This window comes from Lotus japonicus, chromosome 5 (assembly GCF_012489685.1).
Source record: "Lotus japonicus ecotype B-129 chromosome 5, LjGifu_v1.2".
Classification (NCBI taxonomy): Eukaryota; Viridiplantae; Streptophyta; class Magnoliopsida; order Fabales; family Fabaceae; genus Lotus; species Lotus japonicus.
The window spans coordinates 5,400,293-5,424,309 of record NC_080045.1 but is presented as its reverse complement, the minus strand read 5'-3'; the positions used below and the strand labels follow the sequence as shown (position 1 = coordinate 5,424,309).

The following is a 24,017-nucleotide window of genomic DNA, read 5'->3' as shown; positions in this document are numbered from 1 at the left end:
AACGTCGAGAATGTTGTGAATACCACCTTATGTACAAGTCACTGCCTTGTGCAAGCCTCGTTAATGTAGGACCTTGAGCCAATTGGCGATGTCAGTTGTTCCAAGCTGAAAGAAAAGGTGCATGCAACGTGACCCAATCCCAATCATGTTTCCCTGCCATTGACATGTCATGCACACCAGGAACTCGGAGAGGTTTTTTAGGAACATGTTGCTCAAATCCAAATTGCTGCATCACCCGATCAGGTTGATGCCATTCAACAATAAAAAAGGATATCATGGGTGCTAAACATCTCCATAAATGCATATTGTCCTGACATATTGGAGGTAGCTTTTGCATAACACTAGGTGAATAAGGCATCCATTCGAACTGTATACACAATAACACCGAAAATAAGAAGAAATTTACACTTTGACTAATATAATATGCTATATCTTAAATAAAATGTACTCACTTCTTCTGTTTTAATTGTGTCCAGTTTGTGCCTCCACCAAGGTAACTGATACTTGATCCATTCAGCATCACTGATCCACCTATATCATTTATCAAGTATTCAAGTTTGAAATAACGATTGGTTGGTATATGTTAGGTAACCTGTAAATTGATCAAGTATTCAAGTTTGAAACAAGAATTGGTTGCATACCTGGCTCCAAGAGCACGACCTTCAACGATTTTGTTAAGTTCTTTGACGGGGCCAATATTAGGAAACCTCGTCCAGACCCAGAACTGGATAAGTTATACATAACCACCGATCTCCACGCGGGACAGTTTTGTTGCCAGACACATTTCCTTATATAGATTGGCAAGTACCGCAGAACCCCAACTATAATTTCCAGCCTCCTTGAAATTCCCTAAAAGAGGAAGATATCTCAGAGGAACATGCGAGCCGCTATGGTCAGGTAAGAGGAAACCTCCAATCATGCGCATGATATATGCCCGTGCAAAACACGCCAACTGTTGGGGGTCGTTAACAAAGTCTCCCACATTATGGAAATTCTCATTTATCCACTTCATATGTAACACACCGCCTTTAAAAGCCTTCGCCGGGGGAGTCTTTCCCAAATACTCCTGGACAACGTCGGGCCAATCACGAGCGGTGGGACCGGTGACAGCGTGACCATCAATTTTCAAGCCCAACTGTACTGCAACATCTTGAAGAGTTATGCTGCATTCTCCGAACGACAGATGAAAAGTGTGAGTCTCAGGTCTCCACCTTTCTATAAACGCTGATATTAAGGTAAGGTCTGGATAAACATCTGAGACTAGCGCGCAATGGTAAAAACCTGCTGCTTCAAGGTGACCTCTGATTGGCTCGGGAACGCCGGATATGAGTCTCTGCGCCGTATACCGTGAATCACGTGCACGCCGGACTTTGAGAATTCTATCAGGTTTTTCGTTCCAAACTTGGTCAGAAATGTGGGTTTGTTTGACAGTAAGATACAACAAATCAGTATTATGAGGACCAGGATTGATCACCAATTCATCTGCCATTGATAAGTATAAGAAGAGTGAAAAGATGAGTGGAAGAGTGGAAATTTCGAGTGTGAGATATTGAGAAGAGTTGGAAGAAAAAACTGATGTTGAGGGTCTGTTTTATAGGGGTTTCAAACCGCCATAAAATATGACACAGAAACCGCCCCAGTCAAAACGGAACCCTTGTCAGTCAATGCCTCATTGTTTGCGCCTGGGAAGGCGCGTATTCCCTGCAGCCAATGCGCCTCGGTTCAAACGGATTCCTGACAGACCAATCAACGTCCTGTCGCTGCATCCCATCAAGTCAGCTAACCATAAATCCGGGACCATTGAGGCGGATTCAGGTAAGGACAAGGCTGACAGATTCTCCCTTGGGAAGGGAAGGAATCTCAGCGAAAGTGAAGCTGTCTGAATGTGTTGGATCCGTGTCATGTGAGGCGAATTCACTTTGGGATCCGTGTCGCATGGAGCGGATTCAGCCTCCTTGCCACGCAAGCTCCAAGCTGTTAAGATTCACACCATTCCTGTAAATACCATTTTCCCCCCCTTTTGGTATTTTTTTTTTGTTCGCATTATTCATATTTTTTGGTACTTATGTAGGACTGACTCAACACTCATTTTATCAAATATTTAATCTTTTATTTTAAATTAAGAAAATTATGAAACTTGTGTCAATATTTGAATGGAAAGAGACAAAGAGTAATATTTGAGCATTGTAAAATTTTCCCCATTGGTGGGAAGTGTTTTACGTGAAATAAGTCAAATATTTCGGCTTTAATTCATTTTATTTATAATTATTTCATTCTGGTGCTAAATCTTTCTATAGCTTCTTAAATTAGTTTAAGCACTATTTTTTTAAACTATTGATGTCACATGTATATGATATTCATAGAATGTCAAATTGACAACTTTTGTTAATATTTCAACGGATTTAATGAAAGCTTACCAAAGTTTTGGGTAAGACTCTAGTAAAAGTGTAAAATTAAAATAAAATCTATCATAAAATTAAAGGAATTAGTTTTTATTTTTTTTCTGTCTAACATAAGTACTATCTACCGGGATAATATGTTTGTGCCAAAAATATTCATATCCAGTGGCGGAACCAGAAATTTTGGGAAGCTGAAGCAAATTTATGATTAAGTTCCTAAATTTTGCCTTACCTTGTAAATTTTGCCCTTTCTCTTTTTTTTTTTTGGGCCCAAAAACTTACCTAGTCCAAAGAAATTTTTATTTTTTTTCATTGAGTCAGGGCATTGGACCTACCAAGCCTGGTGGTAGATCCGCCATTGTTCATATCTTACCACTTGAGTCAACCACATTGGTGTTAAAACATTGAATATGTGTCCGACTGCATTTTCTTTCATCTAGCATAGTTTACTTGAATAACTTGATAAAATGTGTGGATTATTTTTTTGGAAACTGATAAAATGTGTGGGTTAGTTGAACAAACAATTAATGCAAGAAAAGGATAATACATTTTGATCTGATTACAATTCAAACACGGGCTAGTCTTCTGGTTTAGTTAGCAAACTCAAAAAATGACAGAAGCAAGTGTTTACAATGCAAGAACTAATGTTTATGAACACTGTTGGTGATTTGGTGTAAATGAAAAATAAAAAATATGAAGTTAATAAACTTGCCAAGTAACTCATGATTCACAAAAAATGAAACTGAGTCAACAATTTACTGCTTCTTTCTGGTTAAAAAACACTTTGACTTGTAGCAGTACCAAGTAATTCATGTCTCCTGATTGACACATGTTACTGAGTCATGAAAACTGATTAATATAATCTTATGATTTGAAGATGTTTAAGATATGTCCAAAAGAAGAATTGTAGTAATGTCAAAGCTCGTGGATAGCTTTCTACTCATTTGATTGAATAGTTCAAATGTTAGACTAGATGTCTTTTCCACTTAGAACTTAGAAGAGCTGTAGCTCAACTATAAAGAATAGGCCAAGTTGATTGGTTTTAAAAGTTGTCTTTTCCAACTAAGTAAGGAAAATAATTCCCAGAATTTACTCAGTCAACTGATGTTATAGATTATGCATTCACACTCTGTTTTTATTCTATCTAATTTTACCCACTTTTGTTCATTATCTCCCTTTGTATTTTTCATCTCAATTTTATGTTTCATGTTTCTTTTTCTCTGGGTGGAGTTGAGATAATGTATTATGGATTGTGTTTTTCCAAAACTTCTGAGGTTCCAAGCTCGATGGTTAAACTCCCAAGCACAAGCCCTGAAATAATGTTAGAGTGAAGGCGACTTTTTCTTCTTTCGCCTATTAGGTTGCTGAACGATTTGCCATCATTTTGTGGTTTATCACATATTAAGTGTGGTAGTGATAGGTTTAATTACTTTATGGTTACGAGCGACTACTTATTATGGACAGACAGGACAGTTATAGTTCCAAATCCCCGGGCTTCCACTGGATAGCTAACTTATGGTCGGGTGACCTTGGATGGTGGTTTGGAAAATGCGGCAGGTTCAGCTCCTCTTCTCGCCCGGGTTATCACTAGGTGGTTACTCGAGAGGGAGGTACAAATTGTAATTCCATTTTTGCTCCAAGTCATAATTTTATCGGCACTAATAAAAACTACAAAAATAATCTGTGTATGGTGTCCACCATTATTTTAGTACGTGTACATGAATCAGTGTTGTAAAGAAATCAGCGTTGTAAGTTCAAGTATGGATTCCTATTATTTGTTTATTAACCATGTAGTTGAGTTATAAAGCATAGAAGTTTAGATAAATTGTTATAAACTATAGACTTTACAATGTATGTTCCTTATGGCTGATTCACTCCATTATCATTTATCAACTTCATCATGCAGCAAAGAGTATGGAGATGTTTACACTTTACACACAAGAAAAAGAGATGATAAGTGATCATTCTACAATAAATTCCAAATCCAAAACCAAATTTGGACAGATAGTCCTTGGACAAGATTCAATTCCAAAATTGATCTCAAATACAAAATCAAATGTACAAAAACAAATGAAAGTGGATTAGCTCATAAACATAATCCCATCATGAATACAAACAACAACAGAAATACAAGAACAAAATACAAGCATTAGAAACTTCAGTTCAAACTGAAGCATAGAGCTTTGGAACAAAAGAGAACCACTTGAAACCACAGCTACATTTCAAAGGCAAAGAAGGGCACCTAGGAAGCCAATGCCAAGTCCTCCTAGAAACCAAATAATACAATATCTCAGGCCATGTATAGCAGCAAATGCAGATCATCCCTTCATGCCAGAAGCAATAAACATGCTCATACTTATGATAACACACAGACACAAATTTCCTACACATTAACTCAGGCAAACTCTGCACTTCAACCCAATCCCCTGCTTCACCCAATTCCCACAACTTGATACTCCTTGAAATCCCATTGTTCCCAACCCCACCAATCAGATACAATTTCCCTTCTCCATCACTCACCAACCGAGCAAAAGTGAGTTGACCCGGTAACTCGCCAACGGGTCTCTCCCAAACCCCACTCTCCAAATCGAATCTCACAATCGAAAACGGTTCTGGGGTTGCAAAATACAAACCCCGGTTGAAGAAAACGCCTTGTTGATGCAGTTTATCGCCGAGAATCGGTCCGAAACCATTGAACCGTCGCCATGATCGCACCTCTGAGTCGTAAACGAATGCCCGGTTTGTTGCAGATGCAGAGAACAGAGAAAATATGATGTACCCAGATGGGGTTGTGACAAACGTGAGATGCTCGAGGTGAAGAGAGTAACTGGGGTACTGAATCTTCCTAGAGGTTTTGGCGAGAAGGTTGAAGATGAGCAAGGAACAGGACATGGAATCGGATAAGCAGAAGAGGCCACCGGAGGAGACAACGTTGGTGAAGGAGGAAGGTGAAGAGTCGGAGAGGGAGAGGGAGATGTTGCGCCATGTGCCGAGGGTGCAGTCGTAGAGAGGGTAGTGGCGGTGGAATTGAGGGTGGGAGAGTAAGAGAAAGGAAGAGAAAGGTGAAGAAGAAGAAGAGTATTTGGAGGTGAATGAAGGGGAGAATACGAGAGACCAGAAACCTTTGCAGGTTGATCTGAGATTCAACAAGGTTTTGAGGGGAAGAAATGAGAGGATGTATTCCAAGATTTCAGGTGGCAATTTGCTCCAAATTTTGGGATCCATTTTCATCATCATCAGTGTGTTGTTGTTGTTCCACTTCCTGGTGGTTGTGGTTGTGGTGGTGGTGTTCATCATCGGAGTTTACAAGATGTTTTGCTATGTTTGGTTTGGTTTGGTTGGAGATTGTGTTTTGTTTTGTGTGAAAAGTAACAAGTGTTGATCACTCTGTTGTTTTTGTTTTGTGCTATTTTCTGCTCTTTTCGACCGCGTCTGAAAAGTAAGAAGTGTTAAGCATGTGCCGTTTCGCACACAGAAAGCCATTGACTTGACTTTGTAGGTTTTTTAAGAATGAAGAAGAAAATGGAATAGCACCTAACTTTTTACCAAGGGTGATTAAAGTGAATGTTTGGTTTAACTATCACATGGTACTCCCTCCGTTTCTATATATAAGTCACAAATAACTAATTCTCTTAGATTAAGAAAAGTAGTTACTAGTAATAAATTTGTAAAAAAAATGATTTACTTCCCTAGATTACCCTTATTTACTTTCCTATGATTTTCTCTCTCCAAGTTAATACTTATAAAATTCATCATCTCTTTCATATTAAATATGAGGGTAAATTTGGAAAAATTATTTAATGCTTCCTATATATTAGAAAGTGACTTATATTTTGTAACAATTTTTTTTCAAAAAATGTGACTTATAATAGGGAACAGATGGAGTATATATTAGCTGTTACAATTCACATGTTTTGACTATTTTAGAGTTTTATCAATGTCTTGGTACCATAATTAACTTTCCGATTTGCTTTTAAGCTAACCGGAATTAAGATTTAGATCCTATAAAAAACATCCTAAAAAACATTTTTTTTCAAGAAAACTGAACCCAATTTTAAATGCAGGTCTTAGAATTGCTTGCAATTTATACACAAGTTGAAAAATAACTACTACTAGAACTAACTTCCAAAGAAGAAAAAAGTGCAGATTACAAAAATGGTACAAAATTTGCATGCGTATCATAGGATCTATATCTTCAACAAAAAACCCAGTATTTACAAACCTAAAATGTCACATTTTTACAGCTCCCCGTAAGGGAGCCTATATCTCCAGATCAGAGCATATCAAATTTACATCCATTAGCTTGGTGCATACAAAAATAGAACTTCAGCTTTTGCTCTATGATAAAGGACACTAGTCATATCCAATCAAAGTTTGTTTCCTTGGGAAGAACCAAAGCAATGAGGCAATCAGATGGATCAGGAGCAATAGAAAGCAAAGAGCATGTTTCAAGTGAGTGGGGAAGTATGAATAGCAGCCTTGCCCATATGGATTTTGAAGCTGGGATTTTGATAACTCCAGCACAATCCTTCTGCTTTAAGTATGATACGAAATCCTGAAACTGAATGAGAGATAATGGATCAACTAGAGGAATGGGGCTGTGTTGCAGGACAAAACACAAATTCCAGCTCTCATATGCATGCACAAATGTTCATAATAGTAGCATCTGAGTGATTAATGATGATGAAAGGAAGTTCAACTAAAAAAAGGCTCCTCTAAAGTAAAAGATGCAATACTATATATATCAGGAACTGATTATGATAAGATAACATACCCTTTTGTGGTCACTAGTGGAAGATGGGATCAAATGGCACACTTCCCTCTGCATCAGAAGTAATAAAGTCAGATTAAGGAGAATGGAAGAACAATAAAGCTACATTGCATGGCTAGAGAAGTAAAAAAGAAAGACTAGCAATCTATCAGTCATTTCTACTAGGAAACCAAAAAGAAAAAGAAATGAAGTTATTCATAATGGAGGCTTTTAGAATGGTGTGGGGTAGAAAGGAAAAAAGAACAATAAATTAATGTAATAATCATAAGTATAGCCGATTAAAAGGCATTATTAATTTTATCCATTTCATGGTTAGCACATATGATTCTGCCTGAGAGCATTTATAGTAGTGCAACTCAACCTACATTAAAGCAAGATTACATAAAATAGTTCCAATGTTACACAAATTAAAACGAGATACAAACAGATTGTAGACGTGCAGCCAAGCATGCAACAAGGGAGAGAGAAACAAGTAAATTACAAATTACATGGGGGACAAAGCATGCTGGCTATGTTTGTGCATGCTATGGTACCCTGAGCCACATAAACCTAGGAAAGAATGCTTATCTAATGTAATAGCCTAAGATAGAGCATCAATTAACAAGTTAGACACACATTTCATGAATAGTGAGCGTAAGATGGCTTGGGGGAGCAGCAAAAGGATATTTGAAAACTCACTCTATGAGATGGTGTAGCAGCTAATGTTGATTTCACATGTCGAAAATCGGTGCGTTTAGTCATGTCTAATTTTGTAGGCCATCTGCACCAACAAAAAGAATTTTAAACCGGCATTTATTCCAAGAAAATAATATACTGAGTAGTAAGGAAGCAAAAGATGACGTCTTACTCAGCAGGCTCAGGTATGGTATTTGAATATCTGCAAATATCTGAATCTGCTCTGCATGCATAAATTGTGCAGTAGTTAACCCCACTTTTACAGAGATTGCCCTGCCACTGATACTGCAGAGACTGCCCTGAACATTCCATACTGACTACTTCTTGGACAGGCAGTGGTGGAGGAGGAGGTGGAGGAGAACCAGGTGGTGGAGGTGGAGGAACCAAGGGTGGCTGTGTCAGGGGTAGAGGTGGTGGAGAAGGAGGAAATGGATGTGGCATTTCAGGCTGAGGAGGTGGCAAAGATGGTATAGGTGGGGGTACAATTGGTGGAGGAACCTGCTGGTTATAGGGCTGGATTGGAGCTCCTTGTATCTGAGCAAGTGGAGTCACAGACACAGGTATAAAAGGACTCGCCACACCACCACCATGAAAATTATTTGGCATTACTCCTGTGTTAAATTGGTTGACAGGTAAATGATTATTTGTTCCCCGTGGATCCCACGGACCATTTGGAGGAACATAAACAGGGCGAATGAAAGGAGATGACTGAATTTGCTGAGGTGGCAGAATGGAAGGTCCTTGTGTTCCAGGGAATAAATGTGGAGCATTACCTGATGCAGAATGGACTCAAGTTCAGAAATAGATATGATTTCTCACCAGAAAAGTGTCTGTATCATACTTAAGTATTCAATCTATGATTCAACAACAAAAAATAATAATAAAAAATGTATTGACAAGCACGAAAAAGAAAAAAAGAAAGCATGGACAGATTTTATTGCCTGAATCAATAGAATATTACCTCCTCGATGTGGATCCAGTGATACATTATCATTCCTTGCTCCAACTTCTGACATCTCCCTGGAATCAGGAAAGTGCCAGTTTGACTGAGACAGAGGTGCACCATGTACTCCACTATTATGATTCTCAGTATTTATTCTGGGGGATACAAGCTCCATGCCGTTGTTTTCTGGTTTAATTGAAAATGGTACAGCATTTTGATTTCCTGGTTTGCTGTACAAAGATGGGAAACAAAAGATATAAATTAGTAAAAACTAGTAGTTGTCCAAAGGACTTACTATTAAACAATTTTAAATCATCAATTTGCTACTTTCAGTGTGTGTATTTTGTGGCATCTAGTGAACATGTCAGAAACTAAACATTTCATGAACATTTAAGAACAAGAGGACCATATGTTAACATGCATCTGCTTTAGGTGCCTTCCATTAGGAATTAGGTGAGAGTAACAAAACACTGGAGTTATAGGGATATATGCTTTCAAATGAAAAAGTACAAAACATGAATGGCAAACGTAAATCATCTAATATATGTATATGTTTGTATTTGTGTGTAAGAAAACAATTAATCTTGCAAACCTGAATTCTATCTGGAAGAACAATCCTGGACAACCACGAAGATTCCTTAGAACAGAAACTGCACCATCAACATTACTGCACTCAACCAACCAACCACATCCCATCTGCATGTTTGCTTGTGTCAGCCTCACAATGGAGCCAGTGTTCCCAATGGCCAGGTTGCAAATGCCCATTAGCTCCTCGTCTGTGAGGAACGGTAAGCTGCTACGAGAAATAGTTATCCACAGAGTGCTGGATGGCACTGTATCTTCCTCACGCATGGAAGAAGCAGAAGTATCTCCAGTCATATAGTTATCATGTAGACCTATGCTTTGATTAATATTATACTTAGTACGCAGTGAAGATAGTAAGTTATGCAAGCGAGACATCCTCGTTTGACTGCCGTCAGCAGGGCTCTCAGGTAAAGTTCGAGCATGAGGTGATCCAGCAGAGTTGTTGACTTTAGGATCAAGACGGGGAGGAGTGGGTAACGGTCTTGCACCATCAATATAAGCATGCCCAAATCCAGTATTAACTGTCCCTGGACCAAAATGCTGATTATAACTATTTCTCTCTCTTCGGAGTTGTCTCAGATGCAACATGACAGAGACAGCTTCTTCCGGAGTTTCAAACTCCATAAGTAATGCACCCTCACAGCTAAGATCGATCACTGCGAGAGGACCCTTGTGGATTACTTTCCTTGATTCATGCAGGATCTCATCCCTGGCCCATTGACTGGAAATATTTCCAACATATATATGAGAACTAATGCCAACAGCAATACCATTGACTGCACCCCTGGTACCAAGCCCTATATCCATGAATTTCACTCGGCAAGGAAAATTTCCAGGCAAATAGTGTCGAGCTTTTATCGCATCAATGATCCCTCTGTACTCAACCAATGCAAATCCCTTCACTGGGAAGAAAATAAATCGTTCAATAGGGCCAAACCTCTCTAATTGAAACCTGATATGGTTTTCAGGTACGTCAGGCGCTACATAACCTACCCATAGCTGCTTAGAAGCAGAGACAACATCCATGGCTGCAGGATCCCCGTCACAGCACCAGGCAATTTGACTTCTTGTTGAAGCAGTTGGCGACATAAAATGATGACTAGGAGAAGCATGAACATTTCTAAAAGCTCCGCTAGAGGACCTCAACAGAGGTGAATTCAAACTCATATTTAAACCTTGCGTTTTCTCAACATTCGGGGAATCATTTCTACCATCAAATAAATTAAACCTATAGTCTACTTGGGTTTTAACTGCAGGAGAGAATATCTGATGGGTTACTGAGTCCCTAGGTGTGGAGCACCTAACATGGAGCATATTGCCTTCCTCACCCATCTCAACGCCCATGGACCTTGAGACTCCATTATCAAAATGTGAACCTGCTTTTCGTACAGGAACATTGTCAAGAGAAACTGGAGAGCTATGAACTATCACAAATTTGTCAGTAACTTTATCAGTAAAACCATCAATAGAAGAACCAACATGAACTTTAAATAGTTACCTTTTCCTGATGCTTCACCAATGCTTTCATGTTCCTTAGATATCCTAGTAACCGTATAATTCCTATTCATGTAAATTGAAGAATCAGATATATCTTCATCACTATCTAAGTGACAATCTTCCAAATCTGTCTGTTGAGCAAACATTCCAAGAATTCCTTGCAACACTGATCTAATTTCTAGTGAAGCATTAGTAAGCAAGTCAAGTAATTTCTTACATCTGCGCAACATCCATTTCCGCAGTGACGGGTCCTTGTTAAGAGCCTGTATAGAAAAAGGCCATGAAAAAGTATCTTCATTAAGAATCAACTGGAACTAAAATATTTAATTAAGTTAATTAAGCAAATAGTACCATGTTCTTAACGGAATGCCCTTCAATGCCACTGCCAATGAATATGCTAGCAAATTTATAACGAAATATCGACCATACAATAAAAAAGCACAATCATGACTCTCATAAAGTAAAATACAAAACAAATTGCATCACATTAAGGCTAATATAACAAGGCATTTTCCCTTGATGAACATAAGGAATTAAAGAGCAGCAAAGCCAAACTGTATGTTAGACTACAGCATCTTAAATTTTTACCAAAATGGCAACAGCTTGTCACAAATTACAAACTTGTTCATGATGTATGTTTCAAGTCTTACACATGTATGTCATCACGTTATTATATTACACGAATATAATAAAGCAAAGGGAAAGGGGGGAAGAACCAACATAATCACAATAAATATAAATAAAATTAATAAAACAATCATTACAAGACCTTCACAAAATTTCCTTAAACACATTTAGGGATGAAGGATGAGAATGTTAAGCTTCAAAACCATCAGGAAAAAAAGAGCTACAAAGGCTCAGGTTGCCAAATGACCAATAAAACTAATTTATTACATTGATAATTGTTTTAAGAAAAGTTCATATGGTCGCCAACCGCTACTAAAACCACACGTACGTTTTGCAACTACAAGTTGAGGGGAACAACATAATTAGAATGCTGTTTAAAATGTAAATATAATCACATTGGTTATCTCATCCAATTTCTGAACAAAAAATAATGAATTTATTCGAATTTAAATGACTTCATTCGAAATTCAATTCAGTCTGTATAGTTTTTAAACAAACAAAACAAAATGGTTCCCATACATTGAATTTGTTCCTCGTTCAGAATTGAATTATAGGAATCATATAGGGATCAAGGACCTCTTTAAAGGTTTTTGAACTGTAAGGACTCCGTTGCCTTTGGAGTGAGCTAAAGGGACCAAAAAAGTATTCAACCTAAAAGCAAGCATCACTTTACAAATTTCTAAAACTTGCATGGGACTTTCATTTTAGAATTTGATAGGTCATTACATCTATCAACGAAAAGATTAGCATTTTTAATTTTTAATTACTATACATTTGAAAATGAAAGATAAAAGAATCGCTAATTTATTCTTATCTTCATCAGAGTTACCAATCCAAAGAGCGACGTAGAGTGGCCGACTCCAAACTGCTATATATACACTTAAAACTAAAAAACTATATATGCATGACAGCTAATAATAAGAAGCTATGCTCTTCAGCCAAATACATAAGCTAATAACTAAAGTTTAAAACAGTGAATGATGACATCAGGAGTGCAGAGAATGTGAAGGGTTAAAATACACAAAAGAAAACAGAGATAGAACAGACGGTGAGAAGGTTGAACAAGGAGTAGACATGCAAACAATCTACAGAACAGGATGTGTAGAAAAGAGAACTGAGTGTGCTCTAGCTTAGCAGGAACATTTTGGGATTGGTCAGAAATAATGTCGGCGAGCAGTGAGTGTTGGTGATTGGTTTCGAATAGAGGAGAGGAAAGAGCAATTTTGTTGTGTGAGTAAAGCTTGGAACTGGAACAGGTTTTTGAAGCCTAACGACTGTTCCAATGAAAAAGGGAGGGGAATTGAGGGAAAAAACCCTAAATAATTGTTCACCAACTAAACAAATAGGGGGCAAAGAGGGGATTTTATCCCTGTTTTAGCATAGGGGCTGCAAAAGGCCGTGAAATTCCACAATTTGGGGCACAATTTCTGGCCTAATAGATGCAATGCTAAAACGCTCAGCGATGCAGCTTCCATTAGCGGTGCTGGCCACAACAGGATACAATGCTGCGATAGCAGCGGAGAGTCGGAGACAAATGTTCTAGTAATTAAAAGGAAAAATCAGAATTCTTTAGTTGACGATTCATTCCTTTAGGCTTTAGCGATAACGCCAGAGGGGTATAATCATGCCAAACAAGCTCAAGCTTTGTACTTGGCTCAGATATCTATGGAAGACGAGTCCTCAAGTCAAATGAACTTCTACAATACATGCACAACTAAATTATGACTAGTCTATTAACAGTTTTAACTTTTAACTACAGACGATAATATTGGTGCAATTCTTCCAAGAAACATATTAAAAAAAATGGGAACATAAAAATTTTCAGAATAGATCAATAATAAAGTACATAATAGACAAAACGCCATGCAGTTAATTAGAATTTAGAACAGACAGCTTCATGACAAAAATATAAAACATATAGCAGTAAATATTAAATAATATACAAGATAGCAAATATGAAGTATTACCAGCATAAGAAGGCAGCTCTTTCCAACAGACGAATCACTATCAGAAACACGGTTGTCATCGGTCATAATTTTCTCCCCAGCCTCACCACTGATGCCTGCCCCAGTAGAATCTGTACATGATTTAGGTCCATCAATTGCTTCATCCAAAAGGTGAACTGCTTCATCATCAACAAACGTGCTAGTCACCAGGTTCAGAAAGCGCTGTCCTTCATCAGAATTTCTCTCTTTTGTAGGAGAGCCTAAGAGATCTATACAAGCTGAAAGCAAGTCTTTCGGACAAGAGAAGAATATCCAAAGTAGACATAATGCACGAAACTTGGATAATTTAGTCAATGAAGATTCATCTTCATCCAAAATCTTTTGTTTCAGCTCATAAAATACCTCAGGGGTGTCTTGCATATTGAGGAAATTCTTGTTAACCATCTGTAAGACATCCTTTCCCTCAAACAAGGCAATAAAAAAGGTGAGCACATTTTGAAAAACTGCTGAGCAAATTCCTCTTATTACAGCTGATGTTGGTGCTACTGAAGAAGCAATGCAGCAAACATCAGCAAGGCCAGAAATACAGGTTCTAGCAGTTTCAAATGCAATACCACCAAAGTCCTCTCCTCTATTGATCAATGCCAAACTCCAGTTATGCATATTAATAACCACTTTAGCTGCAGCTTCCAAAGCTGTTGGACTGTGACATGCATATTGAGGAATAAAATCGGCCACAATTCTTTGTACACTCATACAACCTGTCACATTATAAGAGTTTAACTTTAAGCAGAATAGAATTCCAATGATGGAACTTCTTCTATCAGTTCCTTCAATTATTAGCAATAGAATATAGTTTGCCAGCAAAGTAAGCATTTAATCATGTATAAAATCAAATCAGGTACAGACATGGCTATTTGAGGTGATATTGAAACCCAAATATTTTGTGGTTAGCATGGCCTTATGTAGGGAGACCCTTATATCTTAGATGTTACATACAAGCATGAAAGAAACACATCACTGCAGAGTGGACAGCAAAGCAGCTGAATGATGAATATAGCAGTGGTCTATTAAGCATTATTTCTCCATTTAATAGTTTCAGGTATGATGCTGACCAAAGAAGCAAAGGTGTAGATGCAATTTTCTTTTTGCTTGCCAAAAAAGGAAATTCAAATCAAAAGAAAGGCCTGCTCGCAAGGGTGAAACAGGGGTTTTTGTGGGTGCAATTTTATTTAAGTGCCCAAATTCACGTAACTATAGCTGCAGGCACTGAGTTATTGACATGGAAACATGAATATTATTTCCAATGCAATCTCACCACACACGTCCAAAAAGAAGTATAAGAGTATATTGATAGAACACCAGAAGTTAACCGATGAAATATGGTATTACACAGAACACACAGAGCATACATACAGCAATTTACTTGCTGTCCTAGAGACTAGAGTCTCTCCCACAGAAAATGTTCTCTGTCCACAATCTACTAACAACAACAACCCTATTCTCCCTAAAACTAGATATATATATATATCCTTGATACATAACACACATCAGTTATTTTCTACAAATAACTGCCAACAAGCAGTTTTCTATTGTTAAATACACTTCTAAACTAAAAGTGCAGATCTACCATCGGTTATTTTCTACGAATAACTGTCATCCAGCAGTTAATCTGACCCATTCCCATCATATATACTATGTAATAGATATAAGTAAAGTTAGTTAAGTGTGTTGACCGTAAAGCTTCTCCTAGAAGCTACTGGTCCATTCCCATCATATATACTATGTAATAGATATAACTAAAAGTGCAGATCTACCATCGGTTATTTTCTACGAATAACTGTCATCCAGCAGTTAATCTGACCCAAGTCTATATAAAGACGCAATGTACTCTGCTTCAGAAGTATCGTAGATCTGTGATTGATGCTACTGCTCATCTAACTCAGGTGGATTTGTCATCCTCCTCGATGAATAATGCTTTTGATTAATCGTCTCAAAATTAAACAAAGATGTCACAATCACAGGATACTCACAAGACAGTGATGATAGATATTCTGGTACCAAGGTCATGGTAGAGGAAGATCTGGACGTGGCAGAGGCAGGTCCTCTGTTTGGTGCCAAGTGTGTCTCAAGGGTTGGACATGATGCTTCAGTGTGCTATCAGAGATTCAATCCTCAATACATGCCTCAAGCAGCTCCCTCGTGGAACACTTGGACGCCTTAATCTGTTTTTCCAGGCAATTCACTTCCTCAGCATCCAGTTTCTCATCCTTCAGTACCTGTATCCCCTTAGACAAGGAAGTTTTCTTTGCATCAAGCATCTGGCTCTTATGCTGGTGCTCCTCAGGCACCACTAGTGGATTCTCATCCTCATTCTTCTCAGGCCTACAGGATGCAACTCCCTGTTCCAGCATATAGAGGTAGAGCCACCAATGCCTCATGTGCATCACACCTCCACAGTTGCTGTTCCTCCTGCTCCTCAGCAGTGGTATCCAGACTGTGGAACTTCCATGCATGTGACTAATAGCTCACAAAAATAACCAGCAGAAAGAGCCTTTTCAAGGACCTGATCAGGTTATAATTGGCAATGGTCAAGGTCCGCTTGTTAACTCAACTGGTTCATTTCTCTTTCCTTCACCCTTGAGTCAATCCTTTACTTTTCTTTTGAATAATCTTCTTTATATTCCTTCAATAACCAAAAATCTTATGAGTGTTAGCAAATTTGCAAAAGACAATTCTGTATTTTAGTTTCATCGCTCCTTTTGTGTTGTCAAATCTCAGGTTACCAATGAACCTCTTCTTCGTGAATTTGTTGGTGCAGATAGTATATACTCTATAAACAGTTACCCACCTCATCTCTGCAATTTGCTATACCCTATGAACTTGTTTTTGGCATCAAACCAAATATAGTTTTTTCAAAATCTTTGGATGTGCCTGTTTTCCTCTATTAAGGCCATCCAATCAGCACAAACTCAGTTTTAGGTCTCAGAAATGCCTATTTTAGGGTATTCTACTTCCCATAAAGGGTACAAATGTAAGGATTCTTCAGGTAGGGTTCAAATCTCTAAAGATGTCATTGGGCTCAAGTTTCCTTATACCACTCTTTTTCCATCCACACCAACTGGTATACTACAGTCTCCTCCTGTTTCAGCTTCTATTCCTTTGGTCAGTGTTCCACCTATTCCAAATCCTGCACCAACCTACTCTGGTTCCTTAACCAATAACACCTTGTCTTCACATACATCTAGTTCTCTGCCTTCGCACTCGTTCCTTACTTCCTCTCCTTCTTCTTGTTCGACGGAAGTGAGACCCCTAGGTTACCTGATCTCCTTCTTCTTTCTCGTTCAACACAGCTTTGCTGCTCCCCTTTCTTGTTGAACATCTTCTCAAAGTTAATGTGTTTGAGCTCTATGCCTTGGAACTTGTCAGAAACCTGATGTTTGGTGTTTGGACGGCTTATGCATTACATTCTTATAGAATATGGATACTAATATACCAGTGCAAGATTATTTAAGTGTTTCAGATATTTAAACGTTTTTTATTTATTTATGCTATTTTACATCTATATGAATTTATATGCGCAGGCACACACACACATAAATGAATTTTGTAAAATCTTACTATTCAATATAGGATTCTGATTAGTGACTTTGACTCCCCTAACCGTTTCAAGATAAAATTTTGCTCATGACTAACTTGCCTAGAACTGCATACTTGACACTTTATGCAAAATACATAATAGAGGCTTGACAATCTTCCACACACATCTGGAATTTGAAACTACAAGAGAACATTTGAAATGAAATTATATTTAACAAAACACATCAAAAGTGGTAAAAATAAGATTTCTGATTCAAGAAATATCATCATCACTCACTAAACAATTTCAACATGACTTGAATTCTTGGACAAACAACATCCGACCAAGAAAAGCAATCATCCTCACTCATTCATGCCGCCCCCTTTCGAGAAATGCATACCGCGCTTAAAGTGCGGTATAAAAATACAAAATGCATATCGCAATTTAGAGTGCGGTGTGCATTTTTTCGATAACACAACTCAAAGTGTTCATACCGCGACTTGCGCGATATAATCAACAAAGAATGCAGCAATAGATTTTCCCAAATCACAATTCAATTACAATCATACAGTTGAAAAGTAAAATCGAACACGGAGAACATGTATTTAATCAACAAAGAATGCAGCAAGAAGCGGTTGGTTACCTCTGGAAGAAGTGATGAGAGCGAGGTAGCCCTGTTCAAGGTCAGGAATGGCAGAGGGACCATCTTTGCGGAGCAAGCAAAACTTGATCCGCTTGTAAACTTCATAGACGGTTCGAATTTCGTCCTTGTTCCTCCGCTTGGCGAGAATCTCATCCTGAGACAGCGGCGGAGTTGACGGTGGCGGAGGAGGAGGAGGAGAATGAGGTAGGGTTTGAGGGGAGGGCGGTGTGCTTGGTTCGTGCGGCAGAGGTGGAGGCGGCGGCGGAGACTCCGGGAGAGAGTCGTAGAGCTTGCGCTTCTTCGGTGGCTGCTCGAGTGAAGCCATGGTGGTTGGGGAGGAGAGAAGTGTGCCTTCACTCCGCTGTCGTTTTGATTATACATGGAGAGGGTCATATGGGAATAGAATATCAAGATTTCGTTAGTGCAAGGGTGTGATTTGATAATTGCTAAACTTTTTTTATAAGGGTTTATTTGTAGAATTAAATGTAATTGAATGAAAGTCCGTTCTTACTTTCTGGTAAGAAAAAATTGTAATTAAAAGATAATAATCCAATTTTTAACTTTTTAGGTGTTTGTAGTTTAAAAAAAAAATTAGGTGTTTGTTTAAGTAATAAGGAGCTGGAGGATTCGAATGACGATTGTTTTTGAAGAGTTGATGCTTCGTCACAATTTCTTACTACCCTCTTCATAGATGGGATCTTAGATTCGATGGGTACCAATAGATTAAGGATCTTTTTGCTAGACATGGTAAGCTCAATAGTGTGTTTGTGTAGCGGCAACGAAAAATTGGGAGATTCTGCCGATTTGGGTTCGCTCATTTTCTTTCAATGAAGAAGATGAGACGACGATCTCTCTCTGATCAGTGGCCTTATGCTGGGGTGGGTCTTGCCTTGTCGGTTTCACGCGCAAGATTTCCCTTAGGGTGGGATGTTGATTCTTTAGCTTCATTTGGATGTGAGGAATGCTTTCTGTTTCAAGACAGGATTGACGGCCTACTTCGCATCTGTTTTCAAGATTGTGGAGGGATGTCATTTTGGGAAGACATGTTGGGTGATGCTCTGCTTCTCCTTTTTATGTGAAAGATTGATTTTTTGTTGAGGCCTCAAATTGTTTGGAGGAGGGCATCAGGGCCCCTGGTGATTTTTTGTTTCCTGAAATCTTCCTTGCAAGTCGTTGGATGGCTTCAACCGATAAGCATTCTTACATAGACAAGTTGGATACGTTTTTGTTTCTTGAGACTAAGGATGTGCTTCGACATGAGGAAGAGGGGCGATGCATCTCGGCGAGGTGCAGGTGCCTATCCAAGGTTTGGCTGGAGATTTTTCTGTGGGTGTTTTTCCGGTTTTGGAAGACAAGGCATGCTCCGTTAATGAGCATTTAGGTGGATGTCATGAAGTTCCTTGTGAGGAGTTGGAGTTGGTTAATTCAGCAGAGTTGGTCGGCGGTTTTGAGTATGTTGGCAGGCATACGACTTTTTCGGTTTGGGATCTCTCTCTCGCAATGTGGAGAGAAGGTTGTATTGGAAGACTATCCTGGTTTCAATTCCAGTTTAGAGCTCTATAAAAGGTGAGGGCACCTCAAGAAAGCGATAGGATGCAAACCAAAAGTGAATGTTTCGCATCCTCGGGGAAGGCCTAAAAAAGTGAAGTGTAGGGGGAGATCAAAGCGAGATCGAGATGTGAGGAATTGTGCGAATCCGAGACAATGGTTGTTGAGAAGAGTAAGCTCAAGGGTGTAGTTGGGGAATCCTATTCACTTGCGGAGGGCTCGACATAAGCTTTTGGATCCGAACAAAGTCAGTTGATACTTTTGTTGGTAGAGCTCTTAGAACCTCAAGGCGTTATGGATAGAGCAAGGAATTCCCTTTCGATAGGTAAACACTTGGGCTTAGTGTATGACTGTTCTAATGTTGTCTCTTTGGACTAAATTGCGGCCCAAATTCTACCAGACAAATCTTTATAGGGCTGGATAGATGTTTTGGAGGTGAGGCTTTTTGGGCCATTGTGGTTTCAAGCGCTTGATTTTTTTATTTTTTTTATAGGCAAATGTTAGTAGTTAGTTGTTATTAAGTTAGAAAATCCCTTCAAATTTCTTACAAGATTTGAATCCTGGACCTTCCCCTCCCCAACCCTTATGTCCCTAGCTCTTACCACTTAAGCTAACCCTCGAGGACGTTTTAAGCGCTTGATAGGTTGCTTGGGGCTTGGGGGCTTTTGGGCTATTATTTTTTTTTTCCTGATCTTTAGCTCGTTGGGGTTTGTTTTTTCGGGTAGGTAGGTGTTACTGTGTTAGGTTATATATGGTGTTTTGATTTTGTTTTGTTTAGGGTGTTGTATATTGTCTTTGCTTGATCGTCAACACTTTTGTTGTTCCTTGTAAAAAGTGTTACAGGACCACTTATTTAATTTTATTTTCATCAATGGCTCTGGAGATAGGCTACAACGAGGTCTCGTGCTCGTCTGACTGCTCGAGGGCTGTCCATGCTCTACATGAAGGGACCAACATTACAAGCTACTGGAATAGGGAGGAGATATGTCGTGTTCGTGCTGTTATGGCGAGTATGCAACATGTTACTTTGTTCCAGGTTGATCGAGCCAAGAATAACACGATTGATAAACTAGCCCGGGAGGCTTGTCGCCAAGGCTCACCCGTTCAAGTTTGGAAGCAGCCACTTCCTTCGTTTATGATTCTTTGTTTTCAGATTCTCTTAGTTAGTTTTGTCGTTTTGTTTCTCTTCCTCTGTAACCAAAAAAATGTTTTGAAGTACACAATTCAAATTCACATTGATTTGTGATAATTAAGTGGACCGAAATTCAAATCACAAATCATGTTCATCATTTTCATTTAGTAGCTAGTTTTATTTGATTGTTTAATTTTTTGGAATTTTGAGAATCTATTTTTTTAACCGCATTTTGAGAATCTGAACCAAGATAAAAAGGAAGAAATAAAAAATATTATACAAGGACTAGTTTGTAAAATTTCAAAGTTTAGGGATTTTTTTTGAAAGCAAAAGTTTATACTTTTTTGACGGGAGCAAAAGTTTATATTAGATAAATGGTCGATAATATAAACAACACCCAACAAAGTGAGTATAATCCCCTCCAATAATACATAAGAAAGCCTAAAATCCAACCGTTTTGGTGAACCCACATGTAAAACATATGAAACACATCACCTAATAAACACACCTGCACAAATTGAACATTGACAAGCATTCTACAGCACCAAACGACTAAGTCTCCGAAGGATAGCTCAAGTGGTAAGAGCTAGGGACATAAGGGTTGGGTGGGATGAAGGGTGAAGGGTCCCGGGTTCGAACCCAAAGGAGAGATTAATTTACTAACAGTTTTAACAACTAACATTTGCCTATAAAAAAAAAACCAAACGACTAAAACCAGAAGGAGCAATTGTCGAGACCGAGAAGCCTAAGCCCCATAACCCAACAAAAACAAAGCTCATTTTATCATTGGATGGGACGCAAATCAGGACGGGACATCGCTCAGAGAGCGAAAGCATAAAAACCTGCCAACGGGATCAGACACGTTGTTGATTCGGCCAGACCAGCATACCGGACAACGAAATCAGAACGAATCAAATTACAATTTTCATAAAGTTCAAGTACTAAATTGAAATATTTTGCAAAATCTTGTGGCAAACTTGTAAAAAATTGAACGGTTCCGGAATAAAAAAAAAATTGTGAAAAGGTTAAGGCATGTTTAATTACGGTTTTTAAAAATTATTTTTCTGTATTTAAAAACTGAAAAATTTTGAAAACCTATTTGACACAATCTTTTTTGCTTTTGAAAACAATTCTCATTTTCAGTTTTAAAAATTAAAATACAAAAATAGCTAAAAGATGTTTTCTTTTTTCTTTTTTGCATGTTTTCAAATATTAGTTTTTTAATGTTAGAAAACATCTCATTCAAATTGTTTTTTTTTCCTTGAAAAACAATTTTAAAAAATAGTTTCTAAAAACAATCTTTAAATACAAAAACTAAAACTGCAATCCAGCAACCTCTTTTGTTTTGATTCATTTCGCACACTTTATATACTTGTATAGTTGTATTGTTTATTTTAACTAGCTACTACTTGTTTGTAACTTTATCTCATGTTTCTCTCTTGATGCTGATTTGTTCTTCACTTTTTTCCACATCTCTCAGGTTGAAAAGTAGTGACATCAAATTTATAAAATTAGAGTTTCGAACTTATGGTTACAAAATGCTATAAGCTCTATTACACGTAGTTACAAAGCGAAACTAAAGAAGCCGTGGTGCAATAGTCCATGTATACACCATCTATTTTTGGTGGTGCATTTTAGACAAAGCTACTACATATACATATTATTCAATTTCTTTATATATTTTCAAGGACTTTGTTTTTCCTTTGATTGTAGTTGCAGTCTGCTAGCTTCTTGAAACTCATAGTGGTGGAGAACTGTTCAGGTTGAGATTGAGCCCAATGTCAAGTCCATTATAAGCAAGAGGAGCATACATCCACATATCATCTGAGCTTAAAAGCTACAAAGAGAAAGAAACAAGGATTATAATTTTGATTGTATACATGTTAATATCTTTAATATGACAATCCATGTCTCCTACTACATACCTTGATCTGAACCTGCAAAAATTTCACATAATTCACTGCCTCTTCAAGCATTGTACTTATATCAACCTGTGTATAACAACCATCAATGAAATTAGTTATTTGGCACAACTCCAATGAATTTATTAGCACACCTACCACTATATTAAAAGCAAGAAAATTACACTATCTATATTCACCTTTGTTCCATTTGGGACAAGATTCTGTAGGATTCTCAGTCGCTCATTTATTTTCTCTCTTCTTTTCTGCAAGATTCATAAAAGAGTAATTAAGTACATATACAACTGCAACATATAAAAAATACTTCACTTATGACTAAGAAAAAATGGTTAACAAATTAAAAAGACTTCATTGCAAATTAATTTTAACACGTAAGAAACATATTATAAATAACATATACGACTAATTACCCTTGCATAGAGACTCTGGGGATCTGTTGCTGATCCCCTACTGGCTCGCGTCTTTCCAATTGAAGTAGCTCCTACACTATTTTCCATAGAAGCATTATCATCCTCTGTGATGCTACTACAGGAGCTTTGTCCATTTGATCCTGTAGTAGTCTCTTCTGCCTCCTCTCCATTGCTTGCAAGTTTCTGCAGGTTCTTCTTAGACCTTGAATTTTTCATGCAACCTTGGCCCTGATATTGGACAAACACAAATGTTACAAAACTTCCACATTCAAAGTTTATGAATTAGGATTCATAAATTAGGATTTCCTGGATTATTAATTATACTATCAATTTGGAATACAGGTTAACTTAGATCTATTTCCATAAAATTATTATATATTGATATGCTTCGTTATCTCAGCACGAATATAGTTTCTCTTATACGCAGATTTATAGTGTCAAAAAATCAAGGGCAAAACTTACATCTTTTGAAAGACGAGGTTTTTTCTTCTGACTCTCAGCTCTGTTGTTTGTTTTATCATTAGCAGGAACCTCTGGTTCTAGCACATCAAGCTTCCTTTTCAGCTGCAACTGAATTTGATGTCTGTAATCAGCAGAATTCTCCAATCTTTCACTCCCCACATGCTCACTCAAGTTGTTGACATTCTCTTCCATTGCAATGTCAGCAAGTAGTGATGGGACAAAAGATGCAAAATAATTCTCATCCATGCAAAAATCCATGGATGCAGCACCACAAGTATAATTGTTTGCTAGCATATGGTCAGGGTAACTAAAATAGTTGAAGACAGTGTCACCACTGCAATTGCTACTGTAACTATTTTCCTGAGAAATGTGCTGTGAATAGTTTGAGTTGTGAGCATCTAAAGAATAAAACATGAGCTCATTTTCACCAGTTTCAGGAGCAGAACAAAATTGTGTTCCAATGTTGTTCAGTTCATCATTTTGCAGAGCAAAATTTGAGTAACCTTGCTCCTCACCTGCAAACATTCTTCTAAAGAAATCCCATTCTCCATCAGGGAAAACTCCTACAGGTTCCATGCTATATGCTATGTTATGATAAGAAAAAATTGGCTTAGGAAGAAAAAGGAGGCTGATTTGTGCTCTAATAATGCCACTGAAAAATGGAGCTAATTAAATGTTTGCTTGCCATCAACACAAGCTAGAGACACAAATTTATACCCAATCCCAAGTAACATTATATTATTTTAGTATAAGCATTGACTTCATTTGTGCAAAGCAATTTTTAAATCATAATCATTGTCATGGATTGGTCCTAATTCTATGTAACTAAAAACTCGAGAGTCCACTGTGGGGCAAGTACAAAGCAAACGACAACTCA

At 37.9% G+C, this 24,017-nt stretch overlaps 3 protein-coding genes across 5 annotated transcripts; all 3 read right to left on the bottom strand.

Moving 5' to 3' along the window:
• Nucleotides 1-4,425: 4,425 nt before the first annotated feature.
• LOC130721071 (F-box/kelch-repeat protein At5g43190) lies at nucleotides 4,426-5,869 on the bottom strand. The gene has a single exon (XM_057571803.1). It carries the CDS (start codon nucleotides 5,694-5,696, stop codon nucleotides 4,563-4,565), a length of 1,134 nt encoding a protein of 377 aa, XP_057427786.1. The 5' UTR covers nucleotides 5,697-5,869; the 3' UTR covers nucleotides 4,426-4,562.
• A 625-nt stretch (nucleotides 5,870-6,494) lies between these two features.
• LOC130716901 (uncharacterized) lies at nucleotides 6,495-18,080 on the bottom strand. Of its 3 annotated transcripts, none has more exons than XM_057566938.1 (9): nucleotides 17,667-18,080; nucleotides 13,465-14,204; nucleotides 10,872-11,133; nucleotides 9,381-10,797; nucleotides 8,807-9,018; nucleotides 8,018-8,618; nucleotides 7,849-7,930; nucleotides 7,174-7,221; nucleotides 6,495-6,960 (listed from the first exon to the last, which is right to left on the bottom strand). In XM_057566938.1, the coding sequence occupies exons 1-9, from the start codon at nucleotides 17,989-17,991 to the stop codon at nucleotides 6,757-6,759; spliced, it is 3,891 nt and encodes a 1,296-aa protein (XP_057422921.1). In that variant the 5' UTR covers nucleotides 17,992-18,080; the 3' UTR covers nucleotides 6,495-6,756. The 3 variants fall into 3 exon arrangements, with proteins under 3 accessions (XP_057422921.1, XP_057422922.1, XP_057422923.1); XM_057566939.1 differs by having other exon boundaries at nucleotides 9,381-10,752; XM_057566940.1 differs by having other exon boundaries at nucleotides 9,381-10,749.
• A 3,758-nt stretch (nucleotides 18,081-21,838) lies between these two features.
• Nucleotides 21,839-23,809, bottom strand: LOC130718717 (transcription factor bHLH84-like). The gene is made up of 5 exons (XM_057569348.1): nucleotides 23,141-23,809; nucleotides 22,679-22,906; nucleotides 22,448-22,513; nucleotides 22,272-22,337; nucleotides 21,839-22,183 (listed from the first exon to the last, which is right to left on the bottom strand). Exons 1-5 carry the CDS (start codon nucleotides 23,714-23,716, stop codon nucleotides 22,085-22,087), a joined length of 1,035 nt encoding a protein of 344 aa, XP_057425331.1. The 5' UTR covers nucleotides 23,717-23,809; the 3' UTR covers nucleotides 21,839-22,084.
• Between the last annotated feature and the right edge of the window lie 208 nt (nucleotides 23,810-24,017).